This window comes from Bombina bombina, chromosome 6 (genome assembly GCF_027579735.1).
Source record: "Bombina bombina isolate aBomBom1 chromosome 6, aBomBom1.pri, whole genome shotgun sequence".
Lineage (NCBI taxonomy): Eukaryota > Metazoa > Chordata > Amphibia > Anura > Bombinatoridae > Bombina > Bombina bombina.
In genome coordinates, this window is record NC_069504.1 from 927,897,476 (window position 1) to 927,920,555 (window position 23,080).

The 23,080-nt window shown below is 33.6% G+C and overlaps 1 protein-coding gene across 1 annotated transcript in view; it reads left to right on the forward strand.

The window, feature by feature from the left end:
• Window positions 1-23,080, forward strand: part of SLIT3 (slit guidance ligand 3) — an 890,559-nt gene that overhangs the window by 638,311 nt on the left and 229,168 nt on the right. The window contains exons 8-9 of the mRNA XM_053718567.1: window positions 125-288; window positions 8,173-8,314. Coding sequence (XP_053574542.1) covers window positions 125-288; window positions 8,173-8,314 — 306 coding nt within the window. The remainder of the gene's footprint in view (window positions 1-124; window positions 289-8,172; window positions 8,315-23,080) is intronic.

The window sequence follows — 23,080 nt, forward strand, 5'->3', positions numbered from 1 at the left end:
TGACCAATTTGCCAAATCTAAAGTTGGGAATTTTAAACCATGTATTAGTAACCTGCTGATTTTAATATCAAATTGAAATGCTAATATTAAATATTTTATTGTATATTTCTTTTTACTCTTTTAGACGTCTCCACTCCAATTATTTATACTGTGACTGTCACCTTACCTGGTTATCAGACTGGCTGCGGCAGAGAAAAACCATTGGCCAGTTCACGTTCTGTATGTCACCTGTGCACCTGAGAGGTTTCAATGTTGCAGATGTTCAGAAAAAGGATTTTATTTGTCCTGGTAATTAACTATAATTTCATACTTAACTGTGAATTGCTAACCTCTGAAAGATATATGAATGTTACGTCAGTACACTACTTATATTTTGGAGAAGACAGTAACTAACATATTTTTCTTTACATTACATGCTTTAAATATCCTGCATGAAATGTAAGGCTCTTAAAAATGACAAGCCCCAGAATACAGTGGGTGCAGTTCAAAGGGGGACAGATTATTACATTCTCAATTTATACAAATTATTATAATTACATTTTTCATTTTTAAGTTGTAAAGCACCACCATTTTCAATAGAGTTGAACCCAGGAGTACAATAAATAGAGAGTAAAATAATACAATACTTAAACAGAACATTATATGTGGCTGTGGGGGGGGGGGGGGGCACAAGGCTTTCTCTGAATAGCTTACCGATGGGTATAGTCTTTTTAAGGTTTATTCCACATATCTTTTCTAAAAAAAACAATGCACAAGCACAATTTAATTAAATGACAGATTTAGATTTATTTGTAGCATTTTAATTAAAGTGCAGTATTAAAACATTACATTGACATATTATTTTACACTTGGCATTTAAATTATGTCAATTTATAATCTAGTTATAAATAGTGTATTTTTTATAATATTTTTATTTTTTCTAATCAACATGTGAGAGTAGTTGCATATTCTTAATAGAAATTATTCAAAACAGTAAGTATTGTATGTTTAAAGGGACACTGAACCCAAAAATTTTCTTTTGTGATTCAGATACAGCAAGACATTTTAAGCAACTTTCTAATTTACTCCTATAATCAAATGTTCTTCATTCTCTTGCTATCTTTATTTGAACAACCTTGGTTGTTCTTGCTGATTGGTGGATAAATTCATCCACCAATAAAAAATTGCTGTCCAGAGTACTGAAGCAAAAAAAAAGCTTAGATGCCTTCTTTTTCAAATAAAGATAGCTATAGAACGAAGAAAATTTGCTAATAGGAGTAAATTAGAAAGTTGCCTAAAATTGCATGCTCTATCTAAATCACAAAAGAAAAAAATTGGGTTCAGTGTCCCTTTAAGAATCTAACTTATACAAACTTAAAAAAAAAGTTTTTGTAAACTTCGTTATTGTTATTTATTTATTTTTACTGACACAAGGAAAATGAGTTGCAACTGTTCATGACCAGGCGCTGTTAAATAAAATGCTGTAGATAAAAACATGCATTCATATCTCTGGCCTTGACGTTTATGCTTCTATTTCACAAATTTTGTTGTGTAGATTTGATCGTGTTTATGTTTATGCTATATATATATATATATATATTAAATCTGGTTTAATCTACATCTGTTTTAGCAATAAACAATATTTTCAAGATGTAATGTTTGAGGGGTTAGTATCTTTTCTTTTAGTCTCTTAACAGCTTATTGATTGTCAAAATAAGCCTCACTTTAATGTAAAAAAGAGATAAAAAAAAGAAATAGGATCAATAGTGCTGCTAATTAATATTGAAGGGAAAATAATCTTAAAGGAATTTACAATTTAAACAAAAATCCTATTATACATTGACTACTTTATCTTGTTATCCTTTGTTGTAATATAGCTGCTTTCAATAAGAGTATATTTCAATATACTCAAGAGCATGCATGTGTCTTAAGCACATATATACGTATATCCTCAAGATGTGCACACTTCTGAGCCTATCTAGATATGTTCTCATGGAAAGGAACCTTAAAGGGACAGTACACTGTAAAATTGTTTTTCATTACTGTATTTTAAATTACTTGTTTTACCAACTGCAGAGTATAAAATATTTGAGAAATTGCATTTTCATGCTTATTTGTGTATATGAAATAGCTGATTTTGTGCTTTGAAGCCACAGCCTATTACAATGGGTTGGACGTAGATTTGCATAATCAACAAATGCAAGATAACAAGACAATACAATAGCATTTACTCTGAATTTCAAATGAGTAGTAGATTTTTTATAACAATTTCAAAGTTATGTATATTTCCACTACTACTGTATCATTTGACAGCCATCAGCCAATCACAATGCATATACATATTGTCTGTGAATTCTTGCATATACTCAGTAGGAGCTGGTGAGGTGACTCAAAAAGTGTAAATATAAAAGACTGTGCTAATTTTTTTTTAATGGAAGTAAATTGGAAAGTTGTTAAAAATGACATGCTGTATCTGAATCATGAAAATTTAATTTGACCTGAGTGTCCCTTTAAAGGTGATATCAGATCTCATTATGTTATAACTTTGTGTACACATACTTGCTTCCTTATCTTTTATTTGGTTGGAACAACAAAGGTCAATACATAGAGAGAACAATGAACAATTATCATTTTACTACTTAACTATCCTGCATCCCACTGAGAGTGTACCTTATTCTTCTGGCTGTGTTTACTTAGACTTGTCAATAGCCTATACTCCAGTATCAAAACTTTCAGTATAGGTGGCTATACCACAGGCTAAATCAGCTATTTCAAATGCTGAAATAGGAGTAAAGTAGCTACTTGTAACCAATTTAATACACTCTAGCAGGTAATAAGGATCATTTAAAGGGGAGAAAGCTTTTGGGTGAAGTGTCCCTTTAATCCTTATTCACAATAATAACAGAAGTAACTATCATTTGACTGTAATACAACCCCAAATAGTTTCTGTAGTTGATTACTTTTGCTGTGCTTCTCCAAAAACCTGCACTAGTTACTTGTAGATGTATTGTAAACTGAAACAAGAGAAACACAATAGACAGCACCACATGACTCATCAGCCCAGCCATTGTATACTTGGAAAGCACAATTGAAAAGTTCAAGCAAGCATGCTGGAATCTCTTCTCAGCTAAGTTTCCCATCTAACTCTCACTGACCTATAATCACTTCTAACGATAATGTATTAAAGCTCAATTAAAAAGAGAAAATGGGATTTCATTGCTGTAATACTTAAATGGACAGTGTGTACTGGAAAATGTTCTCCCCTTGTATCCCAACTATTTTACCTGCTGGAGTTCCATTTGAAATAGCTGTTTTGCCTGTTGTACCCTCACCTTTATTGAATATTTCAATACTTAAAGGACCAGTCAATACAGTAAATTTGCATAATCAACAAATGCATGATAACAAGACAATGCAATAGCACTTAGGGCTCCATGTATGATGCACCGTGAGCTGCTCCGGAGCCCTTGTGTGGAAGGTTCGCATATGCAAACCTGCTTCTCACAATGTAAGAAGAAGAGGTCACTACACTCCTCACCCACCTCAGAGGTGGCGAAGAGAAATCACTTGCTTGCTCTTGGTGATTGACAGTCCCTTCACTCGCGCGATCATCAGATCCGCTGCCCTATGCAGCGAAGGCAGGCAGACAGCTTTGCAAGTTGAGAAGCTGTCCGCCCGCCTTTTAATACATGGGGCCCTTAGTCTGAACTTCAAATGAGTAGTAGATATTTTTTTCAGACTAATTTCAAAGTTATGTCTATTTCCACTCCTCCTGCATCATGTGACAGCCATCAGCCAATCACAAATGCATATATGTATATTCTGTGAATTCTTACATATCAGTAGAAGCTGGTGACTCAAAAGCGAACCTGCAGTCAGAAATGATTCTGCCCTGTTTTTCAATCTCCCTGGATTGCTGCCCACCATAGGAGAAGCCAGGCAGACAGGGGCAAATATGTCCTCCCCTGTCCACCCGTGTTTGAAAAAATTGAGCGCTTTGCATGTGTATAAAATGTAACTTGTTTATAAACAAATGATACAAAATAGAAAAGAAGATAAAGCAAGATATAGTAATAATATCAGCGTTTACAACAATATCTTGTTCTGGTTAGTGGTGTCCTGAAAGTTGAATCTGAAATAGAATTTCAGGGTCCTGGAGAGGGTTATTTATTTTAAAGGATCTGCTTTATGGTTACTGCATTTAATGGTGAAATTATTGGGAGAAAACAGGTCTGGAAACTCCAAATGATTAAATCCAAGACAAGGTTTATTTTTAATTTTTTTTTTTTTAGATCATTTGTATATATTAAGTATTTTGGATCATTGTTTTCAATAGTTTTAGCCACTTCTCTATGATGTGTTTTAGGGAAGCCATCGTCTTGTCCACTGGTATTTTGCATCTACTATTCACATATTTAAGAAGCAAAAACTGTTTCCTCTCCACTACCTCAGAAGTGAAATCTCCCTGACACTCGCTCATTCTAGGTGATCGAAATTACCGGCTCTAAAGCAATTGGCTATACTGGAGTAGGGGGCGGCATTGCATAATTTCCTCTTGTCTAATGATAACTTTCGCTGTGCAATGAAACATCGCAAGTGGCCGGATTGTAAAAATGTTGTTTTCTTTTTACTCATGGTAAATTTATAGAACCTTTACTTGGAAATGGTTCTCTAAATATTTTCTTAATGGTAAAAAAGTGGTGGCTACCTTAAAATGTTGTTTTCAAACCAACACTTTTATTATGACTATTAATAATAATTATTAAACATTTACACTGGCGACAAATTTGTTTTGTCTGAAAAATTTGTTTCGGATTTTTTTTCAAACGTTTTTTATCTATTCAGGCATTCAGTTTGGCTAAATATTGGATTCGGATTTGTTACTGTTATTTCCAGTGGGAGCAGCTAATATATACAATTAATATTAACAAATGTTAAAAAAACATACAACTCCTGTATAACTAAAATCCACATTTAGTGCCTGAATTGTTGTCCCTAACATGACATCAGTCATTAGTAATACTATGGCAGGATTGGACAGGGGATGCTGGGCAAATGAATGGAAGACCCCTTTTACTTCATTACAAACAAAGGAGCCTATTAACCAAACAATATAACTCCTTCCCCTCATTCCTGTACTTTTTTTGTCGACAGATTGCATGAACCAATCGATTTTCATCGCACAATCACTCGTCTTTCATTAGTTTTGTCCAATAAGATATTTGGCAGTTTGTATATCAAACACTCGACAAATCAGCAAAATTTAAACAAATTTGCATTCGCCTGAAGCCCGAATGCACATCTCTGATAATAACAATACTAATATAGTATGCACGTTTAGTATAGCTACATTTTCTTTTGTCCCTTGATGTTGTGCAGCATTCTATCAGCTTTAAGTGTTTTATATACTGTATGTAATATGCACAGCAGCATATTGACAACAGAAATATATATATATATATATATATATATATATATATATATATATATATATATATATATATATATATATATATATATATATATATATATATATATATATAAAAGTAAATTACTCAAATTATTTTAGGCACAAAGATCCATGCTATTCAGGATTCAAATCTAATGTTGATGCATAATGGATATTAATAAACTATGAGACTCATGTTAGGTCAACAAACAATGTTCTTGCCTCCTTAAGCCTTATACACATGTGTGCGTGTTTTGTACATGCACATTTATGAGTTGTGGAGGGGCTGGGTTGTTGCATAAAGAGCTATGTATTGATTTTTATTATATTTTTAGCTTCTATATTCTAGTTTGACAGTCAAACCACGCAGACCCTACTGCAGTCAAAGCAAATCCATATGTATGACCAAACATGAAATACTATTAATGTTCTCTCTGCTGCATTTCACAACTTAAAAAAGTGATAATGTATGTTTTAAAATCCATATTTATTCATAGGATTTTTGCGACCACAGCATTTTACTGTGTTCCACCTTTTAACTCTATTTAGGAATGGCCAAACCATAAATCATATTTGATAGCCTCTCTTTCTTTTTCCCCCCCATTTTCTTCCAACGACATAATATTGACAGATCAAAAAAAGGATGACTATTGGCGGCAATCTGTTTGAGCTAATGGAAATTCAAGTGCACAGAAACCAATTCTCAGTGGAAACATTGACATTTTTCAAATGGAGGGCTTCAGTTTTCAGTAATCCTTTTCTTTCTTTTGTCAGGAGAGATTGCCCCTTGATATACATGACCAGCCACTAGCAATTTTCATTTTATGTTTTTCTCCTTTTAGAAAACATATCTGCATATCAAAATACTGACATTAGGGCCATATCTATTGCAAAAGCTGTTTGGCTGGAGTAAGATTCAAACACTTATGTATTTGCCCATTCTTTTTTTTATTTTTATTAAATAATGACCTACTGCACTCCAGTGTTTTTAGTGCAGTAGCTATTTGAAGTGTTCTTTTGAAAATGTGTCAATATGCTTAATCCTTAAATAGTGCAGAATGAAAAGATATGTTTTTTCACTGTCGCATTCCACTTTCTTCATGCTGCTTTGCAATGCAATCCAAACATTCTACCATTTGCCATCCTTACCATATTACCAGGTATTTCTGTTAATTTGAACTAGGGACGTGCATATTTGCAGATTAGTCATATTTTTGTACTCCAATTTCCCTTCAAATTTCATCCACAAATGATAATTCACATAAAATAAAAATGATTCATATAATTTAACCATGCATTTGTTTTCCATGGGTTGAGCAAAATTCCACATATTGTTTTATGTGGATATCACCAACCTACGCATATGTTTTCACAGTTATTATTTTTTTTTTAAAAAAAGTCTTGAGCTTTGCCTCTAATATTAATTCAGTTATTTAATTTATTGATTGATATTATTTTTTTAAATCCAGCACCTTTTAAACCACAAACACTAGAGGAACCCAAAAAAGAATATAGAGAGTGCACATAGTGCACCAGACCATTGATGGTATCTCCATTTGCTTCAACCATCAAATTGAGTACTGAGCACTGGTTGACTGACAAAGAAATAGAATGCTGCTGAACAGGAAATCTATTCTGACTCCCTATAAAGAACATAAAATGGTACAAATATTACAAGCAGCAGAAGTAGCTTTATGAGAAATGCAGTGGTGTGGCAGTTCCCTTCACCTATTAATATATACTGTATATACGTTATGATACTTTAGTAGTTGTTTTATCATTAGTACAATCCTATATCATACCGTTGCTTTTAAGCTTACTCTGTTGGGGTCCTGATCCTGTTTTAAACTTCTAATTTTAAATAATAAAGCTATAGTTACTTGACTTGCAATAACTCATGGTTCCTATAGATTAATATATATAGCCTTATGAATATGCTGCAATGCTGTATGTGTATGATATCTAAAACTTTGCAATCCACTGTATCAGTAAATTATAAAACTGAATACTGCAACATAAATATTTTAATAGTACAGAACCTGAAATAGTTTTATCATTTGATTAGAAATGATCCTTTGATAGATAACATTTTAGGTAATTATCATCTCCAGTTACCACATAAATAATTCCAAAATCATATTCTTCTGTAAATTTATATTAAAGATCTAATTTTAGACATGATTAAGAGCAGACAATGCTCCCTCTATGTATGGCCAATATCTGACCAAAAGAGTATCATTTTTAGTAATTAGTATTTTATATAAACATTTTCCTATTTATGGGGTGTCAATGGTTAAATAAACAAATATTTTTTTTGGGGGGGGCTAAGCAATTACTGCACACAGCATTTTTCATCAGGAGAACTGCAATGGGGCAGAGTACAAGCAAATGTGGTACCAAAAATGTATAGAATCTATTGCTCTGAATGAGGAAAAAAAAGATACCTGCAAGAAACTCAATATCATTCTAACAGACCAAATAAAACTTGCAGAGTTACTTTTATATGCAGAGACATAAATAGTACATGCCCTGGATTGCATTTAATTAAAAACACATGACTCATCTAGTATGCACTTCGATAAATACTGTATCACTTAATGTATGTTCATGAACGCTCCTGTTTTGTTTACATGGAAGAACATATGCCTTGCACTGTATTCACCATACTCATACAGTACATATATTAACACAGGTAGAAGTGTATAAAAAACTTTGTATACTAAATTTGTGTTCTAATTTTACAGGATCCCAAAATGAGCCTCCATCATGCAATGCCAATGCAGTCAGCTGCCCATCTGCCTGTGCCTGCAGCAACAACGTGGTGGACTGCCGAGGGAAGGGACTGGCAGAAATCCCAGCCAATTTACCAGAAGGCATTATAGAGATGTAAGCAACAATTCTATCACAGTATCAATGGCTGTAAGATGATTGACATGTATTTGCTGTATATCACATTCAGCAGAACATTTACACTACCATTTTATTACAAGTTTAATAATCACATAAAAAAATAAGACTGAAACAAAATGCAATGTGTCATCAAAAAAGATGGATTATCTCTCATTTTTCTAGTGGTGGTAACATATCACAGCTCAAAGTTAATTAGTTGTTCCAAAACAAAAATATTATTCATTTTTTTAGCACTTTGTCTGGGATTGAAACATTGACATTTATTGATATTATGATTAATTAGTTTTCTTATTGTTTACTTATACTGAGGCATAATATTCTTTTTTTATTATGTATTTTTAGAAATATGTGTAAACTCTTAAAGGGAATTTTAATTTTTAAAAATGTAATTATTTTATTTACCTTAGTGGATCATTCATCAACAATATCTATATACTTATGAATTTAATATTTGGGATTTTGTAGACTTAAAGGGATACTGTACCCAAAATGTTTCTTTCGTGATTCAGATTGAGCATGAAATTTTAAGCAACTTTCTAATTTACTCTTATTATCAATTTTCTTCATTCTCTTGATATCTTTATTTGAAATGCAAGAATGTAAGTTTAGATGCCGGCCCATTTTTGGTGAACAACCTGGGTTGTCCTTGCTGATTGGTGGATAAATTCATCCACCAATAAAAAAGTGCTGTCCAGAGTACTGAAACCGAAAAAAAAGCTTAGATGCCTTTTTTTTAAAATAATGATAGCAAGAGAACGAAGAAAAATTGATAATAGGAGTAAACTAGAAAGTTGCTTAAAATTGCATGCTCTTTCTGAATTACAAAAGAAAAAATTTGGGTACAGTGTCCCTTTAATTTAGAGACAAAGTAAAAAACTATATAATTTGAACCTGTGATAGCTTGTAAGAAGTATATGATTCTCTCGTCTTGATGTTTGCAGCTTGTCTGATAAAAAGACCCTTCAGCCTTTTCTAAAGCTGCTTCAATACATTCAACAGAGAGGACTTTATATGATAATCTTGTGTGTAGTTTATGTGCATGTTTAAAATCATCCACAAGGCAGGTGTAAAGAAATGGAACATCTGTACTTTGTAGGAATACTGATCAACAGAAAAATTAATTGTTGGCTTATATCAATGTCATAAATGTAAGGTTCTTGATAAAGATCGCTCAGTGGCATCATTTGTATTATTATTATTATTCTTTATTATTATTCTTTATTTATAAAGTGCCAACAGATTCTGCAGCGCTGCCCATGGGTACAAGGATAAAAGTACAACGGACAAACAATACAATAATAGACACAATTTTACAGACAAATACAGGGGGAAGTGAGGGCCCTATTCCCGTGGGAACTTACAATCTAGATGGGTATCAAAGGACTTAAAGGGGTGCATAGTACATTTTTTCTTTGTTTAATTTAAAAGAGGGAATTTAATTATTTTTTAAATTATTTTTAAAGAATGATATTCCAGAATACAGCAACAGTTTCTTGTCATTCTTAAAGAGGTGTGTCTCTCTTCACAGATGTAGTTGTCCTTATCAGCGAGTGAGTAAATAACCAATACTATTGTGTCATATGAAATGTAAATAGAGAGAGAGAGAAAGAGGGGGTAGATGGAAAAAGGGGGGTAGAGAGAGAAAGAGGGGGGAGAGAGAAAGAGGGGGAAGAGAGAGAAAGAGGGGGCGAGAAAAAGGGGGGGAGAAAGAAACATATTTTATGTAAATGTTGCTGTTTCATATGGTGATAGAATTTTTTTTTAGTACAATATCCCTTTAAGATCCAATATAAGAGCCAACATGATCCTACTTTTTACTTTTCAATTAGCAAAGTTCTTTCATTTGAGAGACTCACTGTTTTATAAGATTTTAGACACCAGATTCCAAACAATAAATAACATTATCATCAGCAGTTTATGAATGTATCGTCTTCCAATAAAAAGGGCAACACATCTGTACAATAAAACTCCAGCTACATTGATTTTATATTAAAATTGATCAGAAGGCAGAAATCAAAACAAAGGACATCTCAACCTCTAAGGGTTGTAAGGTCTTTGAACAAAAAGAAATAAAAGTGTCAAACTATATATGTGTCCCGGAAATACAGCTAGAATGTGACTCTCAAGTATGGTGTTACCAGACAGTGGGAGGTTTCATAGTTACAACAGTGACATTAGCAGACTTAGAAAGATAAATATCCCTTTTAAAGGGCCACTAAAGTCAAAATTGAAGTTTTGTGATTCAGATAAAGCAAGCAATTTAAAAAAAAGTTCCAATTCACTTTCATTATCAAAATGTGCATACTCTTGTTATATGCACACTTTCTGAGGCTCCTGCTCCTACTGAGCATGTGCAAAAGTACACTTTATATACCAATATGCATTTTGTGGATATGGCTCATTTCAAATTCAAAGTAAGTGCTAATGCATTGTCTTTTTACTGTGTATTTTCAGCTATTTAATTCTGCTGTATTTAGTGGTCCTTTAAGTTCTACACTCAATTCATATATGAGAGATGTAAGCAGGAATCATGTTTGCTACAGTTAATATGTCCTTTAAATAAACACAGTAACAAGTTTAAACAAAGTTTAAACAAATTAAGATAATGTTAACCTTAAAAGAACATTATTTTCTAATCTTTATCTTGTTTTATCTAAAAGAGGGAATTTCTTAAAGGGACACTGAACCCAAATGTTTTCTTTTGTGATTCAGATAGAGCATGCAATTTTAAGCAACTTTCTAATTTACTTCTATTATCATTTTTTCTTCGTTCTCTTGCTCTCTTTATTTGAAAAAAAGGGCATCTCAGATATTTTTTTTATTCAGAACTGTGGAGAGCACTTTTTTTATTGGTGGATGAATTTATCCACTAATCAGCAGGGACAACCCAGGTTGATCACCAAAAATGGGCCGGCATCTAAACTTACATTCTTGCATTTCAAATAAAGATACCAAGAGAATGAATAAAATTTGATAATAGGAGTAAATTAGAAAGTTGCTTAAAATTTCATGCTCTATCTGAATCATGAAAGAAAACATTTGGGTTCAATGTCCCTTTAATGCTTTTTCCCCTTTTTAAATAAAGGAAATTCTGCGATGAATAAACCAATTTTGCCCCCTCTACAGAAGAAAAAAGCGGTGGGAGTAGTCACTGTCAGCCAGTGAATATTAATACAGAAATATCCATTGCATAAACATGTATTTTCTGCTAGGGACAGAAAGCACCTTGTAATTACAATTTTTTTCTGCAGTCTTCCAGTAGATTAACATATCGGGGTCAATTTATTAAAGTGTGGCGGACATGATATGCTATGCAATACCGCCCTCTGCAGATTTGCGGCCAATCGGCCGCTAGCAGGGGGTGTCAATCAGTCCGATCATATAGGATCGGGCCGATTGCTATACGCAGCCTCAGAGGTGGTGCATGAGTTAAGGAGCAGCGTTCTATAGACGGCTGCTTCTTAACTACTGTTTCCGGCGAGCCTAAAGGCTTGCGCGGAAACAGGGTGAATTGGCCCAATTCGGCCAATAATAAATTGACCCCATCAACTCAATGGGGCCAATTTATGAAAGTGCGAGCAGACATCATACACTGTCGGCCTTTATCATTGCACAAGCAGTCATTGCCATGCCACCTGCAGATTCTCGGCCGCTAGCAGGGGGTGTCAATCAGCCAGATCGTATAGGATCGGGTGGATTGATGTCCACAGCCTCAGAGCAGGCAGGCAAGTTATGGAGCAGTGGTTTTTAGTTATGTTTAGTTATGGGGCATCAAGCTCCATTCAGAGCTTGATACTTCGGCCCCAATATGAACATTATTTGAACAAATTAACAACTCATTTGCTGCAATTGTTTGTCATTGGTCAATCTCCACCTACCACTTATTATTATTTGACTTGCAGAAAAGATAACAAACTGCAAATTACGTAGATATATGGGGCAGGGTTAGGCTCTGTTTCAGGACAAAAAAAAAATCCACAATTTTCAGATTTAAATGACAGGAAAATGTAATAAGTATACTGCAAATTTCTTTTACTATACATAATAATGTATTTTATTTTACAATCTCAAAGTATTTACTGTCACTTTAAATTTAAATTAAAAAAAGCTTTTACTTAATATTTTTCCATAAAAAAATATCTTTTTAAACTGTAGTTTTTGTACTTTTTTTTAGTACACTAATTAATGCTTAAAGGGATATTAAACCCACATTTTTTTCTTTCATGGTTCAGATAGAGCATGCAATTTTAAACAACTTTCTAATTTACTTCTACTACCAATTTATCTTTGTTCTCTTGGTATCTTTATTTGAAAAGCAATGATGTAAGTTTAGGAGCCAGACAATTTTTGGTTCAGACCCTGGTTAGCACTTGCTGATTGGTGGCTACATTGGCTACACCAATCAGCAACCACTACCCAGGTGCTGAAACAAAAATGGGCCGGCACCTAAGCTTAAATTCCTGCTTTTCAAATAAAGATACAAAGAGAATGAAGAAAAATTGATAATAGTAGTAAATTAGAAAGCTGCTTAAAATTGTCTAAATATTAAATAAAAAAATTGGGTTTAATATCCATTTAAACAGACACAAAACACAAGCCCTATCATACATTGGTATCAATTTATATCAAGTATACAAGTATGGCGGAATTCATTACACCAGCTACACCTCTGTTTACTGCCTTGATGACTTTATTGCAAGCATTCCGTTTACATATTGTAACCTTTCCAGTAAGATATTTCACAGCCAAAAGAATGCAGAAGGGATGTTTTATGACAGTTCTCAAGCAAAGCACAAAGGCATTGTTAATAGAGCGTGGCCATCTCATTTGTAGACTCTATTCATTTGACAGCCAGGAATTATCAGTACTGATGCTTTCTTTTTTTTCACGCCTGTGATTTGTCTGTGTTATGGAGAAGACTGACAAACCATTATGCATTAGATGTTGTTTGAAATAAGGAAATTGGTAAAGAACTGCACAGGGTAACAAATACGAACCCATTCGTAGCACAGAAAGATAGCTGAGGCAAAAAAATACATAAATTGAATGATATTTCCTTCTCCCATCCTCTGCAGTATGTATTAGTCTTTAAGATAAATTACCACATCTTAGTATGGTTTCTAGAATGGATATAGGAGGGAGCAAGCAAGGGGGAATTTGCTAACCTCTATATGAACAAATCCTGATGGATAGCAACAAAATATACACATACTGCTTTCAACTAAAAACCTTCCAGCTTTTTAAATAACTATTTTTGGAAAAAGTATAACTTGCTGCACATTTGTATTAATTTGTTAAAGTTTATGTTTTTTATATTAAAATGTTTAGATGTATGCATATTTTTGTTTGCAATCCAGCTTTTAAAGGGACAATATACACAATTTTTTATATAACTGTATGAAGTGGACACCACCGTAAAGAAGACTATGCACAGATACTGATCTAAAAATCCAGTATAAAACCTTTTAAAAATTTACTTAGAGGCTCCCAGTTTAGCCCTGTTGATGAGGTTAGGCTGGGACACCCACCGAAAGGGGCTAAGAAAGCAGGAAGATCAGACACTCCCCTCTCCTCTGCATATGAAAAGACAGATTACACATACAGGAGCAAGCAGAAACCTGTAGACATTAATCTACATACTGATATTTTGGGGCTTGGTTAGGAGTCTGGAAATCAGCATAATATATATTGTTACAAAAAAACTCCCAGATGGGCTATATAAATGGATCATCTGCAAAACATTTATGCATAGAAAAATCTAGTGTACAGTGTCCCTTTAAGCTTTAGTTTGTCATATTTTAGTGTGCATTTTAGCTAATGGTGGTACATATACAGTATATATACAGTTGTATGCAAAAGTTTAGGCACCCCTGACAATTTCCATGATTTTCATTTATAAATAATAGACAGGTGCATCCAATCATGAGAAAGGGTATTTAAGGTGGCCAATTGCAAGTTGTTGTGCTCTTTGACTCTCCTCTGAAGAGTGGCAACATAGGGACCTCAAAACAACACTCAAGTGACCTGAAAACAAAGATTGTTCAACATTATGGTTTAGGGGAAGGCTACAAAAAGCTATCACAGAGATTTAAGCTGTCAGTGTCCACTGTGAGGAACATAGTGAGGAAATGGAAGACCACAGGCACAGTTCTTGTTAAGGCCAGAAGTGGAAGGCAGAGACAAAGGCATGGATGGGGAGAATGGTCAAAAACAGCCCACAGACCACCTCCAAAGACCTACAACATTATCTTGCTGCAGATGGTGTCACTGTGCATTGTTCAACAATTCAGCGCACTTTGCACAAGGAGAAGCTGTATGGGAGAGTGATGCGGAAGAAGCCTTTTCTGCACACACGCGACAAACAGAGTCGCTTGAGGTATGCAAACGCACATTTGGACAAGCCAGCTTCATTTTGGAAGAAGGTGCTGTGGACTGATGAAACAAAGATTGAGTTATTTGGTCATAACAAGGGGCGTTATGCATGGCAGCAAAAGAACACAGCGTTCCAAGACAAACACTTGCTACCCACAGTAAAATTTGGTGGATGTTCCATCATGCTGTGGGGCTGTGTGGCCAGTGCCGGTACTGGGAATCTTGTTAAAGTTGAGGGTCGCATGGATTCCACTCAATATCAGCAGATACTTGAGAATAATGTTGAGGAATCTGTCACAAAGTTGAAGTTACGCTGGGGCTGGATATTTCAACAAGACAACGACCCAAAACACTGCTCAAAATCTACTCTGGTATTTCTGCAGAGGAACAAGTACAATGTTCTGGAATGGCCATCCCAGTCCCCAAACCTGAATATCATTGAAAATCTGTGGAGTGATTTGAAGCAGGCTGTCCATGATCGGCAACCATCAAACCTAACTGAACTAGAGATGTTTTGCAAGGAGGAATGGTCCAAAATACCTTCATCCAGAATCCAGACACTCATTTCAGGCTATAGGGAGCGTCTAGAGACTGTTATTTCCGCTAAAGGAGGCTCTACTAAATATTGATGCAATATTTCTGTTGGGGTGCCCAAATCTATGCACTTGTCTATTTTCGTTTTGATGCATATTGCACATTTTCTGTTAATCCAATAAACCTCATTTCACTACTGAAATATTACTGTGTCCTTCAGTTATTTGATAGATCAAAATAAATTGCTGATCCAAACACCCAATTATTTATAAATGAAAATCATGGAAATTGTCAGGGGTGCCTAAACTTGCGTACGATTATGTATATATTTTTTTTATATATATACCTGTATATATATATATATATATATATATATATATTTATATGTGTGTGTGTGTGTGTAAAAGAGAGAGAGAGCAAGCAAGCCCTAAGTTTTCATTTGACATTGAGCACTGCAATCTATAAAGGAAATCTGTGATGCTTGACAAGGGAAGTTCACCACAGAGCAGGATGCTTGATGACTGAGTTGCCATATATAAAAAGCAGACACTTAGAAAGGTCTAGGGCATCTACAGATATGATGAATGCATAATGATTTATTTTTGTATACTGTATATAAAATAATCTTTATTGAGATTTAAAAGCCAACACTGTTTGCAGTACTAATTATTAACATCAAACTGATGTTTGTTGTATATTCCATATTTTTGGAATATGCTAAATTTTCTGCAATAATACTAATGTATTTCATTTTCTTGTTTTAAATAAAGTTGTGAGGAAGTTAATTTTGTTCACATTATTATGCTGACATCATTTAGACATGTGATCTAGGTAATATGGGGTCTTAATATTTATAATACAAGCCCATTAACTTGGAAAAGATTATGACTGGAACATCATGTTACATTAAAAAAAAGGTCATAATCACTGACCGCAATCAGTCATTTGAAGGCATTTGCGGAGTCCTCTTGTGACTGCAGAAAAGTCAGCTTATACGAAACAAAATACTCAAAGATCAACGTCAACTTAAAATGGAAAACTGAAATCTCTGGGACTTTTTCCTACAATGAATGATTTTTCAATTACTAATTGGACCTTACAACAGGAAAGAATAATTTAGAAATCCCCTGAAAGCATCAGAATATAGATTTTAATTTGGCTCTAATTACACTCTTAAGAATCACTGCCATAAATCTGATAACAACATTGTACTACAAAAGCACATAAAAATGGTTCATATTGCAACAATTCATGTTTGTGATGCTTACTTATTATAGTCATGTTCTTTTAGTGATATATATATATATAATTATTATTATTTTTTTTTATTTATTTTTCATTATTTTTAATAACTGAGATTTTGAGATAAACACATCTGGAAACTGTTTTTTTTTTTTTAAATGTGACATTAAAATAATTGATATTGTATAAATACTGTATGTCCTGGAAATAAACCATTTGCTATAAAGCCGCTAGTCGTATTCTTCACAATGCTCCTACAGGAAGGATCATATTTATCAAACAGATGAAAAATAAAGGAAAGGTTGCAATGCATTTTTGATAGAGACCTACATCAATTTCTCAAACCAAGATATGAACAAAAAATAAATCTACCAATTCAATAACATCTTTATTTTTTTTCTGCTCTTGCTTTTCAGTTTTTCAAATTTATACTATAAAACCAATTGTCCCAAGTAGAACAGCAACAAATTCTTGGACATATATTAATATTCATTGATTTTACAAAAGCTTATAAAATAAGCGCAAATACTTGTCACATTTTGTAGAAAAAAATTGATAAAGAACCAGTGGAGAAAGATACAATATCTAATTGTACTCTGTTTGGGAGTATTCTTAAAGGCACAGTAAGCTCAAACTCCCATGAACATACTCTTTTGATTGTCCCATTTTCCAGTGTTTTTTAAAGGAATAGTGTACTTTAAAACCAGTCTTTCCTTTATGTGTTTCAAATTACTTGTTATACCAGCAACATAGTATAAAATGTATGAGAAATTTATAAATTTTGGTTTATTTTTGAATATGAAATAGCAGTTTTTTGGGTGTTTTTTAACACTACAACTCATTTAAATGGGCTACACTTGCAGGGAAATCAGAACTCTTTATCTTGTCACTTTCTGTACACACACATTCTTCATTATTTTAATTCTGTTTGTATATCACAGCCCATTACTTAGAGTGAACAATTGAAAATTAACATTTTATTACTTAAAGGGGCAGTCTAGTCAAAATTAAACTTTATTGATTCAGATAGGGCATGCAATTTTAAACAACTTTCCAATTTACTTTTATCACCAAATTTGTTTTGCTCTCTTGGTATTCTTTATTGAAAGCTAAGCCTAGGTATGATCATATGCTAATTTCTAAGCTGTTGAACTGCCTCATTTCTCAGTGCATTTTGACAGTTAGACACTTCTAGTTCATGTGTGTCATATAGATAATATTGTACTCACTACAGTGGAGTTATTTAAGAGTCTGTACTGATTGGCTAAACTGCATGTCTGTCAAAAGAACTGAGATAAGGTGGCAGTCTGTAGAGACATAGATACAAGGAAATCACAGAGGTAAAACGTATATTAATATAACTGTGTTGGTTATGCAAAATTGGGGAATGGGTAATAAACGGATTATCTATCTTTTTAAATAATAACAATTCTGGAGTAGACTGTCCCTTAAACTCTCATACTTCACATTGGGAGTGTAATTTAATCTGCTGACTATGCTTATATAGCTTTTTAATAGCCAATACTTAAGTATTACATTTTTTTGTATTGGTGGGTGTACCACAGGCAAAATCATATATTTCCAATGCCAACATAAAGGAAAATGTGTTAATTGTAAACAATTCACTCCAGCAGCTAAAATGTATTACTGGAAACGCATTAAAGGAGAGAGTGCTTTTACAGTACACTTTAATACCACAATCTTAATTGATGTTTCATCTGTCCTGTATTTTGAATTGTCAAGCATGTTTGCATTCCCAATAATATCTAAAGCCAGCTCACCTTGGAACGTATTTTATGCCTTAAAAATCTTATTAGCCATCAGTCATTCCGTGATTTCCATTATCATATGTCTGAGAGAGTGTAATGTGGGCATTCTTATATGCTAAAACCCCTTTAATGCCAAAAGGACTTTTAGAGATTGATTGTGCCCATTTACTGTTTCAACATAGTTTGGATGTTTATTGTATTCGTTTAATAGCACAGGGTGTTTTTAGTGTTGGTAGTTTCCATTTATGCAATAAGGTTGCATAGGCATTAACCATACCTCTTTAATACACATGTTTTTTTCATATTGACTATATTCTTTTAATACCACAAGGTTTTAAAGGCTAAATTTCCATATAATCCAAAAGAGCTTTTTAGGTTTTTACTTTGTCTATTTGATGCCATAAATCTGCCTTTACAAAGTCTGTTTAATGTCACAAAATGCACAACACTATTTAGGTGTTGACTGTGTCAATGTAATGTAACAAAGCTGTTTAAGCACTATAAGTGCTGTTTAAATGTTTGCTATGTCCTTTTTAATTCCAGTAAAAGTGTTGATTAAGTCTCTTGAATGCCATAGGCAATTTACATTTGGCTAAAATCATTTAATGTCACAAGGGTGTTTTTGTGTTTACCAAGTTCATTCAATGCACGGAGCTGTATAACTGTGTCCTTTTAACGCTCTATAGGGTAGATTAGCCATATTCTTAATTAATTTCCCTTTCTTATGATTTAGAATTCACTATGAATTCTAGATCAAAGTTTTCTCTATAAGGTTCTACTTAGCAGACAGATCCATGTTCTTATGTTGAGCTGAGTCCAATAAGAGCGTTATTTTCTTGTTAAGTTTTTTGTATACACCAAGCTTTATTGACATAACCATTTGCCAAGGAAAGTACAAACTGACATAAGTTGAGAAACACTTGGCTCACCTTGTCTTCAAATTTGTCTGCCAAATTTGCAGAGCACAATAATAGATAGCATCTAATATGAAATATCAACTTTCATTTGAGTCTAGCTTTGTGCTCCTAGCTAATTTGCTAAAGGAATTTGGCAAAAATACCAAAGCCATGGTAATTACGGTTCCATGTAAATCATTTGTGTTCCTCAAATAGTGAAAGCATACAAGTTACTTATTTTGTGTCAATTACTTATATTTTCAAATGTGGTTTTTAAACCTGTTTATACCACCTAACTTATATTGTATAAAGAGAAAATAAATAACATCAAAATAAACAAAGGTACAAAACACAGTGATGGGGAACAAAAATCAGAACAAAAAGAAAACATTCTGCAATGTAGTTATGAAATGTTGCAGAGATTTCCACCATAGGGACAGAATTGGGGCAGTGATAAACCTAGCAGCATTTGGTCTCATGGTTTATAATGTCACTAGCAACTGCAGTATACTATCTATTACAGTGCCACAGGATTTGGCCTTTAATTTATTCCTTTTATTGTTCACCTGCACTAATTCTTAAACTTCAAGTTTGCTGCAGTGGTGATGTCGCACATGGCAATTCAGTTGTGTTTAAATGCAGGCTTCTTTTTTTCCCCTTAAGTGTGTAAAGCAAGCAGACATTGTTTGTTTCTTTATTTATAGTGAATGTAAAGTTGAATGAATGAGTTACCGTTTTTTTTTTAAATACTAATAAAAACAGGGGCACTTTCATTCATTAAATATCAATGCAATGTTTTGTGGACCCAGGACATACTTGAAAACGAGGGAAATCTCAATGCATCCTTCCTGGTAAAATATTTTATGAATAAATAAATACATTGCAGCATTTTTTTTAAATACCTTTTTCTTTAGGAAACCCAGACCGGCAATCCTCTGCCCGCAGCTCCTCTGTACTTAGCACAGCAATGACGAAACTGGCTTCCTCCAATCATAGCATGCACCCCGGAGAGTCCAGCTTGTGAGGTCATGCAACGATTGGAGGAAGCCTTATTTGATATGCTAAGTACAGCAGGAGAAGCAGGCAGAAGGTCTCTGGTCTGGGTTTCCTAAAGAATAATAAATACTTATTTTAAAAAAAAACGCTTCAATGTAAATTTTAATGAATGAAAGTGCCCCTGTTTTTAATAGTATTTTTAAAAACCGGGCACTCATTTATTAAAATTTACATTCTATTTAATATCATATAACTGTGTCTGATTAGCACCATGGTGTAAATCAATATCACCCACATGTTTACGTTTTTACCACTTTTAGCAGATTTTATGCTGGTAACTAAGGAAGTACTTTCATAATCATTTCTCTACGTGTTTCTAAAGGATAATCTTACAATGGTTTGAAGACTTTTCAGTGAGAAATAATTGTAAAAGGATAAAACCTTCCCTGTAGGGGGCATACAAATATATTTCATAGTCTTATATGTTGATAAAACAGCAAAAGTTGTTTAAAATAGCATGTTCTATTTGAATAATACAATTAATATTTTGGGTTTTATGTCCCTTTAAGAATAGGGAAACTTAACTATGTATTACCTTGATTTATACTTTCCTTTGAATATCAGCCTTTTTGGACCAAATTACTTTAGCATACCCTGCTGAAAGTTCTTATAGAAATTTTAACTCAAGGCAACAACTTAATTAAGTGAACATAAACCGATTTATCTCAAGACTAAAGGATAGCATAGAAGAGAGGTCTGCATTTAGCAACCCTTCTAATTTTTCACTCAACAGTTTGCAAGCTTTGATCCTTCTGTAGTTAAAATCCAAAGCCTATTTAATTAGTTGATCGATCTGGCCAAAACATATTGTCAGCTTTGTGCAGGTTGCAGACTGTTGAGTGCTGAACATTTTTTTTTTCAGTATGTGTAATTTTAGTGATTTTAGAAGCTTGTTAGGTTTCTTTAAAAAGAAGAACAAATAACCATATTCATTATTTTACAAAATCACAGCCAACAGTAAGACATAACTGTATTGTATCACCCTGCCTCTCTAAGAAACCCAGCAATATTTGTTATGACTTGGATAGTAATAAAAAGTTTAATCAAACACATGAAACGCGTCAATAAAATATGCATTTTAGAATGAGTAATACAATGCACCATCAAACCTGTTCGTTCCTACAAAATAGAAATGGGATTTTCTGTATTTCTGCATAAAAACAAACCTAGCATGAAAATAAGCACGCGGAGCAGTATCTCAGGCACATAAAGCTGTGTTAATACAGAGCATAGGATAGTTAATTGCAGCAGGAATATGTTTATTACTAATGTAACTAAAGCCAATATTTTCTATTCTGGTAATAGCAGCTACCCATTATTTTGTACTTTTATGCATATTTATTCAGCTGTAACTAATTTATCAAAGCTATGCAATATTACAATTGTAAATGAGTGAGTTGACATATTCAGAAGTTAAATACCTTTCAATGACAGACCAGGTTTCCATAAGGGAGAAGGAAAGACTAATTAGTATTCTACTGCAGCAGTCATTGGCTAACAGGTTTGCTGTAGACCCTTCCAACCTGTGAGTTAGAACAAGGCTGTTGTCAGGTTTATTATCTCTTCCCATTTCATGCTTGCTAAACTGCAATTACTCATAATGCATGGCTTTTGTTACAGATACACCATGTGTCCCCTAGCATAACAGCACATTCTATATGTTTCCAAAGCAATACATGCTAAAGGTTACACATTTCCCAGTATTTTTCATTCTAAAAAAACTTTTTTTTCTCCATATGTCTGTCTAAACACAGTAGAATAGCATAATCAATAAATGCATAATAAACAGACAATGCAAAAACACTTTGGGCAAGATTACAAGTTGCACATTATCACTTTTCTGCACGCAATGTGGTCTTTTCGCAATCAATTTCCATTGCGCAGCTATTACAAGTTTTTAAAAATCGCGATTGCGCGCATGCATTCGCATTTTACGCAATAATCCTTTACGTGCTCGAAGAGCTGTATTTAACAGTTTTGTGCAACATAAAAGTTTCGTAAAACACTTCAAAAATACAAATATAATACAAAAAGGATGTGGCGCTAGAAAGCTAGGTATTTAAATAAATCACACAATGTTAAGAAGAGTATATATATCTTAAAAACACTGCAATAAAAACCATAAAGTAATACAAATAAAATTAATATATACACTAATATTTAATGAGACAAGTTAATAATATATATACACATCAAACAATAAATAACAATATTATATACCACCGGTGGTTTGAATAATCACACTAAAAATAATCTCAATCTTAATATCATACGCTTAAATGAATTGCTCTAATAAAATTAATAAGATGCTAGTATACTGTGAATACAGTTTAGTCCAAAGTTCAATCGTTTTTAACGATACTTAGGAGATAAGAGATCAATGAGTAGTTTAAAAGCAGTCTGATGTTCAGCACTTTGTATAGTTATAGGCAGCCAGTTAAAAGATGGTTATTTCCACTGAAGCCAAAACGTTCCAAAATGTAGTTATAAATACCTTTTGCTACGGGACTGTATATCCAGGGCAGACTCTCTTAGGTTCAGAGTCTCGAATGGGTATAGAGATCACCTTATTTCTCGAGTGTCCACGTCCTCCTCGTAGCTAGAAATTTCCTCCGTCGGGAACTTTTGGCGTGTGACGTAGTAGCACTTGTCACATAGGGTAATCCTCCAATCAGTGAGGGGGTTTCTCCACTGTCAATCCAAATGCGGGAAATTTTAAATCTGTTCACACAGAGCGCTCTGTATTAGTGATAGTTTTCCCCAAGTCTTACGGATCGAAATCAGTGTTGCATCCAAAAATACAAGATAGGAGATCTCGGGTGTTAGAAAAACAAAAGAGCAGACGCAGGGAATTTACATTGTCATACATACAC